At 46.3% G+C, this 18,050-nt stretch overlaps 1 protein-coding gene across 1 annotated transcript in view; it reads right to left on the bottom strand.

Annotated features, from left to right (window-relative positions):
* LOC135389324 (cation-independent mannose-6-phosphate receptor-like) overlaps nt 1-18,050 on the bottom strand; it is a 121,580-nt gene that overhangs the window by 52,605 nt on the left and 50,925 nt on the right. The window contains exons 19-26 of the mRNA XM_064619387.1: nt 17,146-17,330; nt 16,591-16,671; nt 15,898-16,117; nt 13,468-13,836; nt 10,710-10,761; nt 10,465-10,624; nt 2,047-2,176; nt 581-706 (exon numbers count right to left, since the gene is read on the bottom strand). Coding sequence (XP_064475457.1) covers nt 581-706; nt 2,047-2,176; nt 10,465-10,624; nt 10,710-10,761; nt 13,468-13,836; nt 15,898-16,117; nt 16,591-16,671; nt 17,146-17,330 — 1,323 coding nt within the window. The remainder of the gene's footprint in view (nt 1-580; nt 707-2,046; nt 2,177-10,464; nt 10,625-10,709; nt 10,762-13,467; nt 13,837-15,897; nt 16,118-16,590; nt 16,672-17,145; nt 17,331-18,050) is intronic.

Raw genomic sequence — 18,050 nt, 5'->3', positions numbered from 1 at the left:
TGGAGTTCACCGCATTACATGCATGCTTCGTGAAAGACAGCTGCACGGTGGAAGCAGTTTGACAGAGCCATCCTTTCTTGTCGCAGGGGTTGGTAACCGGCGATGCGAGGTAATATCGACACCAAAGGAAATTATCCAACCAATCATAAAGGCATGGCTTTTCTTGTTCAGTTCGATTACCAGAACCCACAAATGCAGAGCTTTTTTTATAGATCCCCATTGCTTAAAATTTCACCAGCGTACATTTTTAAAATTTTTTTTTTCGAATAAATCCGAGAACCCGGAACCCTACTCATAAGTCACGAACGACACAACGGATGAAACCTCTTCCCGTTGCGTTGGTGTCATGGTAATGGTATCTGTCACTCCACTACAATTTTTTGCACCTATAGTGCCCCTTTGCATTCTATGAAGACAGTGGCACCATAAACATTCCAATAAAACTTGACGCGTGTCACAAATTGTGTGCCTGAAAAAATATCTGAAATGGCGGCAGTGAGGCAAGAATGAAATTTCACAAAACTTGCTGTTATGCAAGGCGGGTGAGCTCAAACTGACGAGAAAATTACAGCCCTCTTACCAACATCAGTGCCACAGGCAGATTCACTGAGGGGGCCACAGATACTCAGTTTGTAGACCTCCGAGCTGCTGGACCTGTACGTATATGGGGTTGTTCTTTTCAGAGATGACAGGTCAATAGCCTCCCCTGAAGAAAAAGAAGCAAACAAAGGACAGTAATTCCATTTAGATCTGGGGCAATAAATTTTGACACGAACTGGAACACAAATTTAAGCCAGAGAAAACACTACTAAACGTAGAAGTCCGCAAAGGCATGTAAATCTCGATCCACACCCACACTGCATCCGCAGACAAGGTTTGATAGAAGTACAGGGGAGACCACTTATAACGTAACCTCTTACAGTGCGGGACCGCTTATAATGCAGCTTTTTTCAACGCCCAATATTCTTCCCATGGAGCACAATTAGAGCCTGAAGTTTTCGGGAAATATTTTTTTCAAAATTCGGGGGGTAAAAATCGGGTAAATAAACATGTGCACTAAATTCATGTGAATTCGGGTGAAAAAACTTCCAGTATGCTAAATTCGGGGTGAAATCTGGCTCAGTTACTCAACTAAGTGTAGTGGTTTGGTACAAATGGTGATGTAACTGAATTTTTCTGCCAAACAAGTAAATAACGCGTTCCTACAGACATCCCAGTGAGGGCAATTTGCCAGGTAAAAGTCGGGTTTCACCCTAAAGAGGCAACCTTCAATTCGGGGTGCAAATTCGGGGGAGAATTGGGTAAAACCCTAAAACTTCAGGCTCTAAGCACAATGTATAGCAGTACCGCTCATAACGGTCCACCCCGACGCGGGATACTGGTTATAGTGCGGTCACCGACATCCTCCTCGAAGTATGTGAAGGTCAGAGCACATTTGTCAGCGAATTCCGAAGCGTGAATCACCCATCGCGGAGAACGCTTCTGTTATCTCCTCGTGACGAGGCAAGTGAGGGTGTCGTGCGAGGAGGCTTTAGACTACTCTTTGCATTACGTCACCCGTGTCATCTGAGACACGATCAACGCGTCGTCCACTTTAGTTGGCTCGAGCGCTGTCTTCGTCTCTTGAAGAATATGCCCAGCCATAGAAAATGACCTTTCCCTATAGGCACGCTCGATGCAGGAATACTGTGTACAAACGCAGCAGCCCCTGCTAACGAAGGAAACACTTTCTTGCAGTTCTTCATGGCACCACAGTGTCACGGATGCGGGTTGTGTGGACACCCATGCTTTACTTGCATGAAGTGGCATTTTCTACCCGCAAATCCAAAAACTCTGTGGGCACGCAATTTCCGTGCACTCAATTTAATTCAAAATTTTGAAAATACCGCAGCTCCACATTAAGCCAAACGTGCCAGATTGCTGCAGAGTGGCAGAAAGAATGATAATTAGGAGAAGAACAGAAGATAATGGTGAGAATGGTTGCGAGGGACAAAAAAGCTCCGCCATGAGACACTCGATCAAAAGCATTGAGAAATGGAAAGATACCTGTAAGAGGGTGCAGCGCCGAACACTGGTCGTGTATGCTATCCTGGGCCATAGGGCAGGCATACACAGTTCGCCACTTCACGTTGTACACACACTTGTCTTGCAATCCAAGAAGCTCTGGTATTCCTACCTGATTGGGGGGGGAGATGAAATGGACAAGTGAAACAGGTTTTTGATACCGTAAAAAATTAATGTGAGCCTAAAATTCCAGCAAAATCGAGGCACAAAAGCTCCACATTACTCTCACAACTTTTGGATCCTCAGTATGTCTATTTTGTAGAAGTGTGCGAATATTCGAAATTTTGAATACATATAGAATATTCCCGATACAGTAGAACCTCGTTAATTCGAACTTCAGGGGACCACAGATTTTTGTTTGAATTATCAGGAAGTCTGAATTATCAGAACCTGTGTTCCAATGCAAGATTCTGGCTTGTAGTATAAGCAGGCCTCATACAAAACACGTTTTGGCACATACTAGCACAGGACAGTGGTTGCAAACATCATGTGGTCCCAAACATGCAGAAGACAGCCAACTTTTTATTTGCTCAGCAGCCTACTTAGTGAAGTACTTTTCAATTGACAACTGCTTTGTTGCTGTATGAGTCTTCAATACAAACTTCTCTATCCGAGCTAGAGCAAGCAGACTCTTGTTTTGAAGAAAGATACACTCTTAGGCGATTGATGCGCTGAAAGGCCTCTCCAGTAGTTCAAGATGGCGGAGGATCACATGTTTCATCATCGCTTTCACTGCTGCACTGTTCTGCACTTGTGACTTCGCTCAGTATGCTGTCCAGGGTGTCCTCCCTGCAGATGCACACGTTGACTGACTATGTTGCCATTGATGACATGTCCACAGTAACTTTGTGTGCCTCAAGACCAGACCAGACACCACATCACTGACTTCATCATCATCCTGACAGTCCCTGCCTCTGTCACACAGTTCAGACTCACAAGAGTTAAAGCCTGCATGTCTGAAACAGTTCTTAATGGTGCTGGCTGTTATTGCCTCCCAGGCCTCTGAAAGCATTCCAACTGCACTAAGAAGTGTCACATAGTAAGGCATGTTGTTGTCCATGCAAAGCAACATTCGCTGCAGAAGCAGCCTCCTGTAGTTCACCTTCAAATTCTGTATTACGCCCTGGTCCATGGGCTGGAGTGATGCTGTTGTGTTAAATGGAACCATCTCTAACCTAATTGCCTCCAGTTCTTCCACACGGCCATGTGCTGGGCAGTTGTCCATCACCAGGACAACGTTCCTTTTCGCGCATTTGAACTCCAGATCAAGCTTGCGTAGCCACTGTTCGAACAATTCCTGCGTCATCCATGCACGGGAATTCGCAGCATACGCAGCGAGAAGGGTGCTGACGCCCTTAAAGCACCTCGGGCGCTTCACTTTTCCGATGACGAACAGTTGGGTCTCGTGACTTCCATCCATATTGGAACACACCATCACGGTCACCCTTTCCTTACTTAGTTTACCTCCCGTGCAGCGTTCGCCACGACGACAAAAGGTCTGACTCTGCAGGCACTTAAGAAAACAGTCCCAGTTCGTCGGCATTGTAAACATCGCACGGGGCATACACCCTCAGGACGGTTTGCAGCCTCGTCGCTTGCCAATTGGTTACGACGCTCGGATCCACTGCAGCCTCCTCACCGCTGACAGCTTTGAAGACCAGGCCGGGTCTCTCTTTAAATCGCGAGATCCAACCGTCGCTACATTTGAAATCCACAAGTCCGAGACGCTCCGCCAGTTCGTTGCCTCTCGCCTGTGGGATAGGGCCGCTTACGGGTAGATTCCAACTTCTGGCTCGTTTCAGCCACAGGAGAAGTGCCTCTTCCATACACCGGTGCGCAGCTTCCTGAAGCCTTTTCCGGTTCGCTGTAAAGCCACGTGGCTTCCCTCAAATCTTGTCTTTACTTTTCAAGATCGCCGCTATAGTAGTTTTTGCGATGCCATACTTAGTCGCGACAACAGTCTTCTTCAACGCCGACTCCACCCCGTCGATAGCAGCCAGCTTTTCCTTCGGGGAAAGCGTTTTATACTTGGCCCTCGTTGACATTGGTTACAGCGCACCGTGGACACCGTCGGTTTCACTTCTCGCGAAGACAAAACGCAACTACGCAATTACCGGCCACGCTCGCACGTGCGCCTTCCGAGAGGCACACTCTGCTCTCAGCTCTCCCTCTCGCGCGGAATTCCAATTAACCGGAGTCGAGGTTTGAATTAAGCGGGCTTCAAATGCATTGAAAACATGGCGGGCCAAACAAAACTTCGAAATTTGTTTGAATTAACCGGGAATTTGAATTATCCGAGTTCGAATCAACGAGGTCCTACTGTATTTGATTTGTATTCCAAAATTGACATTCAAACTTTTTCAAATATTATACCAGCTTATTACCAGCTCATTGAGTGCTTCAATTTGTACGCTGTGGTAACAGCAATGAACATGAAGAGTACAGCAGCTACAAAGCGACGTGCGGAGCTTTCGAGGTTGTTACGCTCATCTGTGAATGCGCTGTAACACGTTTGCTATCTCTAAGCAAAATTAGTACACAGACATGTACAGCCTGCATTAAAGTTCGCCCCAGTGAAACGCGAAACCTTGATTCGCTTCATGCGTCGTCAGCACAGTCGCAGCTTCAGTTGATTCCCGACTAACTCTGAACATTCGCGTGAGGCCTTACGTCTGGTTAAATTCCAAATAAATATCAAAATTTTGTTTCCGTTGAGCTAAACACCTCTATTCACCGTGCCGCTGGTGGCATGCGCAGCCAAAACCTGCGTCTCGAACGATCTTTTTCAGTTTCCATTTGTGATAGTGACCTTTCGCGTTGCTATACTTTGAAGCTTGAACCTAGTATTCAGCTAGTATATATACACATAATCCAATCATGGCCACATGCCACGCCAGCGATAATCGGGGAGTGGAATGTAACAATATTTATTTTGACAAAGTTTCTCAAACTGATAATGCTGCAGAATCATTTCAAACTGCCCTCACTGTTGTTACGGATGATAGAGAGACATACCGTATTTACTCACATAATTTATGCATTTTTTCTCCACCCCCTCAAAAAAAAAAAAAACAGCCGGAAAATTTGGGGGTAAACAAATTGCGCGGGAATGCTCGTTACAATATTCAAATGACGCAAAATTTCGAAATTTTAGTACGCCGATCATATGGGCTTTCGGTAGAGTCAATATTGACATTATCACTGCATTGCGCAAGCACAAAAGTAGTACCCAAATACCGCGCAACCGCAGACCGCCGGGAAGCAAAATGGTGGCCCACTATCAATCACATACCGGTGAAATAAGTCTTGACAAGGAAGATACGAAAGACACCGCTGGTCACATATGATAACCGAAAGCACGCTATGTTCGCCCCCTTTGCCATGTTGCACTGTAAGGTTTGCCATAGCGTGTTTGTCCAGCGTTTCTGAGTTTTGTAGTTCAAGTGACAGTACCTTCCATCGCGCCAGAGGACCACCACCCGAAAGTGTGCGCAAATCAAACAAAAGCACCGTATAACTTCGGTAGCACTGACAGTGTTGTCGCAACGGTCACTGAGATGCGTGTGCCAGATATCCGTGCACAAAAACGCGGGTGCACAATGTGCGAGTAAATACGGTATATGGCTTTAGATGAAATGAAAGGAGCACAGTCAATTGGCATCGCCAAGGATCGCAGTTTTACAGTGCTAATGGATGAGGCTGCTCCAAACTAAGCATTACTGTTAGGAACGATGGTCTCACACGTGAGAGCACAGTGAAACCGTACAGTTTCCCGCCAAAATAACAAATGCGGGAGCCATTGCCAGTGCAAGAAGAGGGCACTTGCTACATTCGTTTTCCTTCTTGATAACCTATGAGCTGAGATATACTCATCAGTAGACCATCCCACATTCTGAACATGTCATTACAGACAAACTCCTTTACAACAAAAAGACCATTATAACTAACGTTTTTTGCAGTCTGGTCAGGCACCCATAGGACTCAATGTATACTTCGGACATTCATAACGAATTCCTTTATAACGAATCTACCGAAATAATGAAGTGATTTTGAAGTCGATAGGGCAAAATTTGCGACCTTTACAATGAAGTTTTGCAAGCAAATATCGAATTTCGAACTTTTCGAGAGCGTTTCTCATTCCCACGTGGCGGGCTCGGCACCACAGAGGACGGTTCCGCGGCGGTCATAAAAGCCGGGGAGAGAGAACGGGTGTTCATCCTCCTGGCATTTGTCCAACCGGATGACTTGCGGCGGATTACTGGCCATTGCATCGGTGCGTCGGCCTAACATGGCAACGCCCACCGTCGGGCAAGCGCGTGCTGCCGACGCACGATCTGAAGTGGTCAGGAAGGCCACCGTCGTCCGCTGGGTAGGCGAGCCTCGCCAGCGCGAGGAGCAATGACGCTACTCTCGATGGCAGACGCAAGTCTGTCAAGCAAAAAGCCTAAATTTGACGACATTAACTTACTTTGTATTTACCTCTAAGAAATATAAATTTTGTTACCGCGTGAAAAGAAACCTCCTTGCACATACTTCGCTAGATGAGCACGTAAGACACGAATCAGCCAATGCGAATGCAGTGCTGTGTCGTCTGCTGCCGTCACCGGCTCGAGGAGAATCCTTCGGTGCTCGGAGCTGTCTCTTTTTCTTTTCACGCGAAACATATGTTGAGGATTAATTGCGTATTTTATCTTAGCATTACATTCGTAGAAGACGAGGACTGTGATCTGTGCACTATACGCCGCGTGGAAGATTGCTATACTGACGAGGATAAAGTTATTTGGTGGACTTACGATGTGCTTGCTGAGCTTTCGAGTGACCCCCTCCTCCTTTTTAATTGTACAACTAAACTAAGCAGTTATTCGGGTAAGAGCTCACGGCGACACACAGCCTGCTGAGGCTTCCAGAGAGTTGCCGGCTGCAGCATGCAGCCAAGCTCAAAATGTGCGGAGAGGAGGCAGATGGCGACGGAGGATGAGGCAGGTGCCACCATCAATATCGCACCAACTCCTTGAAGAACGAAGGAGAATGGTGGAACAACAACGGCGGACCGCAGGAAGCACTGACCGCCTATACTAGGTATGCCAATCATAGTACAATACGGACAATAAAATATGTGGTGGCCCATTCCCGTAGGAACTGGTTCCAATATCATAATATTTTGCGCACAAGCTTCTGCAGAAAAAGCATACAAATGAATAGCGCAAGTATTGCTAGTTTTTCTTTATTGCAGTGTCCAAATATTTCATAAATAGAGGAATGTCATGTTTGTGCAAGACGAAGTTAACTTCACAATGGTGGGTTACAAACGCACTAACTCAGCTTATGCGGGTGATAACATTCCTTACATGGGAAACACTCGATGCCATGTTCATGTTTCCATATACATCCTGTATGTGTATACACGAGGCTTTGGACAGTCGTAAAAAGGAAACAAACCGCTCTTCCGACAACCACGTGAAGTCATCCTCGTGAACACGAAATGTCCTCGTTGACTTCAATGAAGCGGCTCCTTGTTCCACTACAAACGCGTACACAAGCGCCATTTTCGACGACGAACATCGCAGCGTTTTGCGTCGGCGAACCTCCTCGCCCAATGGCTACGAACGCCACACGCACGGCGACGGTGGCAGGCTGCGAGTAAGGTCACTTCTTCCTTCTGACGACGAAGCGGGTCACGTGCAGCACGCGTTACTATGGAGACGACGCTGCGCTACGCACCGACAAGTGGCCAGTAATCCGCCCTTGGTTATGTTTGGTGGGGCGCAGTCGGGATCCGTGGACCTCAACTACGCATCCTGCTTCTTGTGGGCAGGCTGTACGGACCGTACGACGTCCGACACACGAAACATCGGTAACGCTGCGCCATCTCTTAGGCGAGAGCAGAGGCTTGAGAAGTGCCAGCCCTCCGCGTCCTCCTATTAGCCAGCATCCAGGATGAAGACCCTCCCTCGCTTTTGGTCAGCAAATGCAAGGATAGTCGCGGAAAAAATTTTTATCAAAAGAATTAAACTGAAACAAAAATTGAGGCAAGAAAATAGACAGCGACTGTTCGTTTTCGATTACTGTCAGCGAAAGAGGCCGGTCGTAACGCTTTTGTGTCGTCGTTTCTGACCTATGCTGCCAAAATTCGCGAGATGATTCAAAAGACCCAGCACTGCTTTCCACTTGCGAGTGAAGCGCTCGTAAAGCGAGCTTTCCCTCAAGCACACAGGCGTTAGGTGAAGCCGACTTGCAGAATGATGACGTGTAATGTTGCCAGAAGCTGTCGTGATATGTTCCCTCCACGTGTTCTGGTCGCTGTTTTCGTCACACAGCTTCGAGGCTTATTGTTGCAAGCGGGGTAAAAAAGTCAAAACAGAGATAAGGTCCCATGTCTATTGTAAGGCTGAATGTCTGAGGTGCTGAGGTTGATCAGAGCAACGAAATTCTACCAATAAACAAGATTGCTAGCATTTTAAGGCATTTTTCCTTTTAAACATCCGTTTTAACCGAAGTTACCTTTACAACAAAGATTTTCCGCGGTCTCGTGAAGTTCGTTATAAAGGAGTTTCACTGTACTACTTTACACTTTACTTCCATTCTGTCTGTTTCCCCAGCACTTAGGATGCCCACGCAGGTTTTCAGTATCCATGAAGGATTGTCGAAGTGCAAGTTGTTTTTACGGTTGTCAGTTTGCCTCGTGAGAACAACACACTGTTTCATTGCAAAAATAGTTTGACTATTTTCTTGTTAAAAAGTTTTTAATAAGGTTTTAAAGTCATTTGGTGGTAGATGATATATCCAGATACTAAAGCCATATGATAATCTTCAGCCTTTCATGGAGCAAGAGCTGACCTCACTCGAAAAGGTTGTCATACAAACGAGAAAATGCTTATCTGTTTCGGGAATGCAGACACTCGTGTCTCAGAATAAAATGGTAGTTCATCTGTACTTTCAATATTTTTATAACTGGACGGTTCTTCTTTAGTACATTCGAACCTCAATATAACGAAACTCTGGGGGACTGAAATTTATTTCGTTGTGTTTAACATTTCGTTGTTCGGAATTGAAGGTCACGAATCGTGACCTTCGCAAGGGTGCGCGCTATACGTATGCGCCGATAGCTCTTACTACGATGCGGAAACGTTTTTTGTGGAAAATGACAACGACTACAAATACGGCGCCAACGACACTTTACATACGACATTACATACGGCACATACGACATTTTACTCTTGCGTGAAATAGCCTGTTATTTGCGTCTGCATCATGTTTAGAAGATGCGGTGTCACACATTGTTCGTACGCCGCTCAAGTCTCCGCAGCATGTTGCGCACCATGTTGCGATACCGCAAATCTAAGTACGTCTATGGCAGTGCTTCTTCCGTAATGCTCTACAATGCTACGACATGTTTGTCCCCTTCAAGGAAATCATCTATGCTGATTTTGTCACGTACGCTGCACGTTAAAAAAGTGCGCGATAACGCCTTTCATCTCCTGCTCTTTGCTTCATCCTGTGCTTGGCTACAACCAGACAACTCAAAACCAGCGTGAAAAGAAGAAGCCTCAGAATAAAAATCCCCCAACCTTTCAATGACTCAGACTTCCTCTTTTAGGCACCAGATTCCTCCCGACCCTAATCGCGTGTGCCATATTTCAGCGGGAACAGAAGGTTGCTTGTGTGTGTTTTCGTGAACCCCTAAAGTCGTCTTTGGGGTCATAAACCTTATCTCGTTCTTTCGCTGTATCGAGGCAGTGGTGAAAAAGTATTTAGTTGTAGCGGGATTTAAAATACATTGATCTCGATGGCCCTCTGCCGGGGAATCCCAATTATTTCACTCTATTGCGAGTTTTGTTATGTCGCATTTTGTTGCAACGAGGTTTGACTGTAGTTATCTAGCAGTAGATTTGCTAAAGGTTTGCAAAGAAAATTGGATTTCAAGATTTTGGAATCAGGATATTGGAACTTCCTTCTCTCAGCTGAAATAAGAGTGTAGACTCAGTACCAAGGAAAGAGCACCTACAAAACAAAACGAGAAGAAAGAAAGTTCCGGCCCCTTTCTTTATCTGCTTTCTTCACAGGGGACCGTGACTTTCATGGGTGACTTCTGCTATTGTAAGAAACATATACGAACTGCCCCATAATTACAGCAGCGCCTGCACATAGTGAACCTGCACATACTGAAGATATGAATGTACCAAAGAAGACCTGCAATCCCATGTTTTGAAACACCAGCCATGAACTACTGACACAGTGAATGTCTTTAGCAGTTCGACCATCTTCAATACAAACAGGTTCTACAGCATGTGCTCTACAGAAGTAATGAAACCTAAATCTGCCTGTGACTGCAACACACATACTGGTTATAAAAGAAAAGAAGCCTTTCACCTGAACCTCACAAGAACTGTGACAACCTACCTGGGCAGTTGGGTCACATTCAAACTCGATGATAGTTTCCCATTTTGCAGTTCCCCTCGGAGAGGAACCTTGATCACATCTGTCTCCAAGTGAGTAGCGAAGCTTAATGTTGCCCATCTCCAAATATGGTCGTGAACCAACTCGGCCCAAGCTCTTAATGCTATTAAAAAAATTTTTCAAATGAAAAGATTAGTAAGAGTCATAGGTTAGTGAAATAAGTGCACAAATTTAAGGACTGAACTTGCCTATCAGGATGTAGAATTGCACACGCACCAGCTGTACTGGGACATGCAGACTCTGAGAAGTAAAGAACCATTATAATTAATTACTGGAGAGCAGGCAGCATCATGCAATGACAAAGATGAGGCCCTCATCTCCTGGAACTGGCTTCTTAGCGCTTAACTTCTCAAAAGTTCACAGGCGACACTTGCCCTTTACAGTCGCCGACCGATTTTTCGGACGCCGATTTTTCGGACATGCTCGGTAATTCGGACGCCCTCATGGCACGGTCACGCGCCTCATAGGGCTAATGTATAAGGACGACCGGAAATTCGGACGCGAAACTGCCCCCGCGGTTCGCTTTTTCGGACTTCGCTTCTGTCCAGATGGGCAAGATTGCGCGCGCGGTTGAGTCATCACGAGCTCTGCTTGCTGTGGACGGCCTCGTTTCAGCGGGGTCAAAGCCTTCCGGATTCCGGAGCAATCCCTCCAACCCCCTTCTCCTTCGCACGTGAACAGAAGGACCTCATTGGTTGGAGGGGTTGGGTCACGTGGCCTGTTTGGCTCCGCGTGCGCAAGCCGTTTACGCTTCAGGTGATTTGACTCTGTTAGGTGACCACGTGAAATGGCACCAGCTTCTGCCTTGCCGCAACCAACGGCCAAGCCGCCCAGGAATCGCGGCAAATACAAGACCACGACGATGGAGAAGAAGGCCGCGATCATAAAGCAAGTGAAAAGTGGCCGGTCGCAAGCAGAAGTCGCCCGGGAGTTCGGCATTTCTAAGCAGACGGTGTCGGACTACATCAAGCACCATGTGAAGATAGAAGCAGCAGCGGGAAAAGTGTCCACGTCCCAAATGAAGAACTTCAGTCAAGGGAGTCACCCAGCGCTGGAAAAAGCTCTTCATATGTGGCTCAGTGCCACAATAGCGAAGCGCGTCCCCGTGTCTGGAGACTTGCTGAAGCAGAAGGCAGAAACGCTTGCCCTTCGGATGGACATTCATGACTTCCGTAACTTCAAGAAAAGGTACGATGTCGCGTTCAAAAAAATGTGTGGGGAAAGTGGTGCTGTCGATATGACGATCGTGGAGAACTACAGCGACAGACTGCAGTCATTGCTGCAGCAGTACTCGCCGGACGACATTTTCAATTGTGACGAGACCGGCTTATTTTATAAAATGATGCCGGACAAAACACTCGCTTTCTCTGGCGAGGCTTGCCACGGAGGAAAGCACAGCAAAGAAAGAGTAACTGTCATGGTCGGGAGCAACATGTCTGGCACGGAGAAGTTACCAATTCTCGTGATAGGAAAATCGAACAACCCCAGGTGCTTCAAAGGTACCAAGTCATTGCCAGTGTAGTACGAAGCAAATCGAAAAGCATGGATTACGCAGCAGCTCTTCGAGGACTACGTACGAAGGCTGGATCGGAAGTTCCAGGCCCAGAAACGAGCGGTTTTGCTTTTCGTGGACAACTGCGCAGCGCACGGGCACATACTCAATCTGCAGGCAATCAAGCTGGAGTTTCTTCCGCCAAACACGACTAGTGTCATCCAACCGATGGACCAAGGGGTCATCCACAAGCTTAAAGTGAACTATCGGAGACGGCTGTTGAGTCGTACCCTTCTGTGTCTCGACAGCGGAAAGACTTACGCAGTCAACTTATTGTCGGCCATGAGTATGCTGTCGGAGGCCTGGAAAGCAGTGCCGCAGCAGACCCTTCGGAACTGCTTCCGACACGCAGGATTCGTTGTTCGCAACGAAGAATCTTTCGAAAGCTGCGACCCAGTGCCCGATATTCCCGCTCCCGACGCGGAAGACATCCTGATGGAGTTGCGCAACGGCGGCGTAGGGATACCAGCCTCCGTGACGTTTGAGAAGTTCGTGGGCATGGACAGCGCAGTGGAACCATGCGCTGAACTGACAGACGACGACATCATTCGCGAGGTGTCCGATGGACCCAACAGCGAGTCGGAACCGGAGGAGGATTCATCACAATTTGACGCGGTGGTGGTGCATTCGAACGCGGAACTGGCTCGCGCGGTAGCTCTGCTTTCGTCGGTGTATAGTGAAGACACGGCTCTCCGGGACATACAAGCAGACATTCTTGCGCAAAGAATGAAAAACGCATGGCAGCTGCAGATTGACAATTTTTTTGAACCTACGAATGAATAAAAGTGTATTTTGGACGAAAATCGCTTTTTCGGACTGCTCGATTATTCGGACACCTGCGCGGTTCCCGTCGAGTCCGAAAAAGCGGTCGGCGACTGTACATCCATTCTGTCTGTTTCACCAGCACTTACAGTGCCAACACAGGTGTTCACTGTCCAGGAAATATTTTTGAAGTGCAGATTGTTTTTACAGTTTTCAGCTTGCCTCATGAGGACACCACATTGTTTCATCGTAAAAATAATTAGACTGTACATGCGCATATAGGCATGTATGCCTTACGTTAAGCCAATACATTAATACATATTCCTTATTAGCACTTTTCAAGTGCGTGTCCCAGAAAATTTTGTAAGGATCACCAGAACACAACTGTGACCATGCTAGTTTTCGGGGCTTAATTGTTACTCTTAGAAGCCTTTATCTTACGACGTGATATTCGATTCGATATTCGAAGGATAATATTGCAGATATTCGTATGCGATTTGTACTCGAAAATCTCAATATTTGCACACTTCTATAAAAAACATAAAACCCGAAAACACCAGGGTGTGAATATCACCCACGATACGCTCAAAAATTTACAGACATTGCACTTTTACTCGCACAATGCTTCATACCTGGCTTGTAGATGACGCTCCTGCAGACGTTGAGTACCACCCTTGTGCCAGATGATGTTCTAATCTCATAATTTTCCTTGGGGTTGGACAGAGGGGAGAGATCCACCATGTGGGTGTCATTCAGGTTCACCGAACATTCGCTCTCGGCAATCTTGGGGCACGCAAAACTAGTGCGCCACTCGAACAGGTAGGTGCAGTTGCTATCTTCGGCCACAAACGTGGGTCCCGTGGCACGTCCGTCCGTCAAATGGTCGCACACGAACTGGATCATTGTAGATCGGTTATAGAGGCCATGACACGGACCCTTTCCATCTCCGTAGTACAACGAAATCTGTCCATTGCGGTACGTGACAGCACTCGAGGACTGACCTGGGATTCAATTTTTAGAAGTCTCTTTAGGAACAGTTCAGCGAGCAGCAGCGGAGGTGGCAAACAAAAAAAGCAAACGTGAAAGTGAAGAACAATTAAGCGTAAAATCTAGTACAGTAAAAGCTCGTTAATACAAATTTTCAGATAATTCGAACGAATTGTCGCGGTCCCACCACGATACATCCAAATCAATGCAAAAGACAATTAGTTATTTCGCACAGAAATAAGGTCCGTTGTCAATAATTCAAACTGCGTGCCAAAATCCGTGGGCTCCTTACTGGCTCGCAAGCAGCAACCCTTGCAGCTATCCCCTTCTCAGCCGTCGCTGAGCGTAGCCCATCCCACGATCAGGAAGCACCACCCGGATTTCGCGTTTGGCCAATGAGCAAGACAGACCCGCTCACGTAGGATTTCTCCTCTCCTGTTGCTTTTGGAAAGCCGGTGCATGCATTTTTTGGCCTTTCTCGACATCTTGTTCCTCTTGTGCTGCTGTCACCTTCAGTCAACCATCACCCAGCAATGTCCGTCTCTCCCTCACGTGGAAAATACTGCTCGAAGACACACTTCACCACATGTGGGTGCTCGAACAAAGCTTGAGCATGCTTCGTTTTAAGGGACAAGAGCAGAAGGCAATCACAGACTTTTTCCACTAATAAAGCTTGTGTTTCTTGTCTCGCGTGACCTTCTGTCTTCTTTGGTTAGTTCGAATTTCGGTTCATTCAAACTTTTTCCATGTCCCCGAGAGATTCAAAGTAACGAGCTTTTACAATATTTGTTACGATGACCCAGGAATAAAACATCACTAACGGTCAAACTTCATGAGCCTTATTCAAGTTGCGTTCAACACAGAACAACATATCTCGCAGATGGTTTGTACAGTTGTTAGACCGGACGTTTATTCTTGTCCTCGAAACACTCAACCACTCAATTACAACGCGTTCATCACCAACAATCTCTCGACGCCGATGTCCCTGTCCCAGTCTCTACTGACTAGGCAGTCTCCTTCTTCCCTGCTCTGTCCTCTGTGTCCCCCGTACCGCACGTGGTCTCTTCCTCCTTCCCTCTCTAGCTCCTTCTCCTCCCCTCTCCACTGTTGCCTGCTCGCTGCTCCCCGCTGGCTGCGGTGGTGGTCTGGACACACCCTGGCTCCCCTCACACAGTCCACCCCTGTTCATCCGGACTTCACTTATCCGGATTCCACGCTATCCGAACAAAACATGAGAATAGCATATGACTGCAAGGCAGAACATGGGAATAGATTTCAGTTCATGCAATTTGCCTTCATTTTTCCAGGCTTCAATTTCTGGATCCAACAACTGCCTTCACTTATCTGGTTGGCGGAACGGACGGATTAGGGGACCCTGGCGGGGCATTTTGTGACGAGGGCTCAGCACAAAGCGTGCTGTATTTGTGTCCAGTGTTGAGTCAGAGACAGGGCAACAACCTCCAAATATTTCTCCTTTCCCGTTTCATGTGTGTACAGCACGTTAACCAGTTCAGTTGTTTGACACCATAATGAAAGTGTTCAACGATGCCTTTGGCCATGCATGCCCCTTGTCAGTGAAAGCATTAGGAGTAGCAATTAGTGTGGTAAACAAAGCTGCAATATGCAAAAAGGAATGAAACACACACAGAACGATTCCAGACCCAAGAGTGGGGAATTCAGCGATGTGGCTCTTGAGGATGCACAAAGTAAACAGAAGACGGCTTTGGTATTCTTTTGAGCGGAAGAATAACGGTTCTTAAGTTAATGAGAAGGGTAGCAGTTTACAGTAGCTGAATGTCTGCAGTAATTTTATGTGAGTGACGGTGAATGGTTGCTTATTCCCTCCGAAATGAACACATGCTTCGTTGACAACTGAGGATTCATTTCCTCTTGAGTTTCATTTATCCTGACATTTTCGCTGAGAACGGCAACATCCAGATAAAGGGGTCCACTGTAATTGCATTTTGCATCAACATTGTTTCAGCTAGAGACTGACAAGCCGTGTCTTGCATACTTCTAGAAACACTATTTGTGGAGGATGCCATAGAAAAAAGGACATAATCAGCATACATTACCTGTGTTAACATTAAAGTCCTCTACGCTTGGCTTTGTTTGACACGAAGCAGCCCCTTCGCAGGTGCCTTTCCCTGCCACAAGAGGGCGGCAGATGTTGATCAGATAGGTGTACTCTCCAGCATGAACCGGGTAATCTGTTTTGGAGTTGGCTAACTGACTGAAGTCATAGTTGTAGCCGTAGCGGGGGTCAGTCACCTTACAACCTTGTCCCATGGACAGCTGAAGTGAAATGACAGTATAAAGAAAGGCATAGGCATAAAAGATGCACTACGTATGTTCTCATGGGTCGGGGCTCAGGACCATGGGGTGGTGGTGTTCATCAAAACTGAATCCGATTAGTAGAGTACAGATTTTCATGCAAGTGCATGTTTTTTTTTTTTTTCGATGTGGTTTCGTATCTGGGTGACGGAAACACTTGTGGTCTTGGTTTGGGACCGATCAAGATGAAGCAATCTTGGCACAAAAGGAAACACACCCCATTAACCAGTGATCCTTTTTTTCTTATTTCAGGCTTAGTTTTCTTGTTGAGCGTTGGTTACTGTGACCTCCAAAAGCTCGGTGTTGCAGACAAGTCCAAACTCCTTTAAATTTCGGCGTGTATGTTTGCGTATGTCCATGTTTTAAAATTTTTTTTCAAATAAATCTGAGAATCTGGAACCCTAGGTACGAGTCAAAGTGATAGAATGACTTACCTTGAGCGGGCATGCTGCAGGTGTCCTGTAGGTGAACAAATAATTGCAGGCCGGGGACTCTCCCATGAACATAGGAGCTTCCTGAAAAAGTTTACAATATTTTACCGGTATATCGCAAACTATGATTCATGTTACCATGGTACACCTGGGTGAAGAAATCATAAAATTATAAATTACATCAGAAGTTGCACAGATGAAATTAGAAGCAAATCCAAGCCATCAAAACCCAGACAAAGCTGGAAAACAGACTGTCTAACACAAACCTTCTTTGCCACAAATTCAACACAGAGACCACACATCTCTTGGTGAGTGGCAGGTAGTATTAATATGCTCACTATATGATCAATACTTTTCAATTTACTAGTAATGTTAAATCATTCAACAGTTCAAATGTGATTGTAATAATTGTCCTATCTCACTCGTATTGGAATGGAGATTACTGCACCTTTCAGGTATGAACGACGAAGTATAAAGCCAGGTATTTTCGCAGTATGAGGACGACACAGCTAATGTGTCCGCAACAAAGACAATAAATAATAAAGAACAGGAACTTGCCTCTGTGTCATCACAAAGAAGGGTGATCAAAGCAGAGTTCTTCATTGTCCCGTTGCCACACTGTTCTCCGTACGGGTATCTCACAACAATTGACCCATCTGAGGCGACGTGTGGAGCGGACATGACTGACCCCAGCTTGGCAGCATGGGATAGTGGAGTGCCCAGTTCACAGGCAGCACTGCCAGCTGAAGACAAAAATTTACAGTGGTGTACTGAGAGCCACAAATTTTTTTTCTGAAATACAGGGTTCACCAAGATAAACTTCGGGGTTTGTAACGAAGATAAAACAAATAAGAACAGTGTTGGGAAGCTAAAGTAGATGTTAGAGGGCGTATTACGCCCCAAAATTTTGTGTCGATACTGCCATTTGGTTCGTTCATTTGCGGATAAATCGTGAAAATTAGAAAACTGCCGCTGCCTAGTCGGCTATACCTGTGTTTCAGCTCCTTTCCGTCAGATGGCGAAACGGTCGAACGCGGCATTGCAGATGACATCGAAATCTGAACAAGTGGAATTGAATGCAGAATCGTACTCTGCAACGCCGCGTTCGACCGTTTCGCCATCTGGCGGAAAGAAGCTGAAACACAGGTATAGCCGTTTAGGCAGCGGCGATTTTTTAATTTTCACGATTTATCCGCAGAGCAACAGACCAAGCGGCATTATCGACATAAAATTTTGCAGCATAATACGTCTTCTAACATCTACTTTGGCTTTCCGACACTGTTCTAACTTGTTTTATCTTCGTTACAAACCCCGAAGTTTATCTTGGCGAACCCTGTACTTTACGCAAAATTTGGGGGTAAAAATAGATCTCTCCCTGTTTGTAAACAGATGACGTCATAGTGTTCGACAGCACCACCAATTCGGTAGAGTTGAACTACGCTCCAAGCTAGGCGCGAACAAGG

Source organism: Ornithodoros turicata, chromosome 3 (assembly GCF_037126465.1).
Source record: "Ornithodoros turicata isolate Travis chromosome 3, ASM3712646v1, whole genome shotgun sequence".
NCBI classification, from domain to species: Eukaryota; Metazoa; Arthropoda; class Arachnida; order Ixodida; family Argasidae; genus Ornithodoros; species Ornithodoros turicata.
Note: the sequence above shows the minus strand (reverse complement) of the source record. Positions and strands in the feature narration are given on the sequence as shown.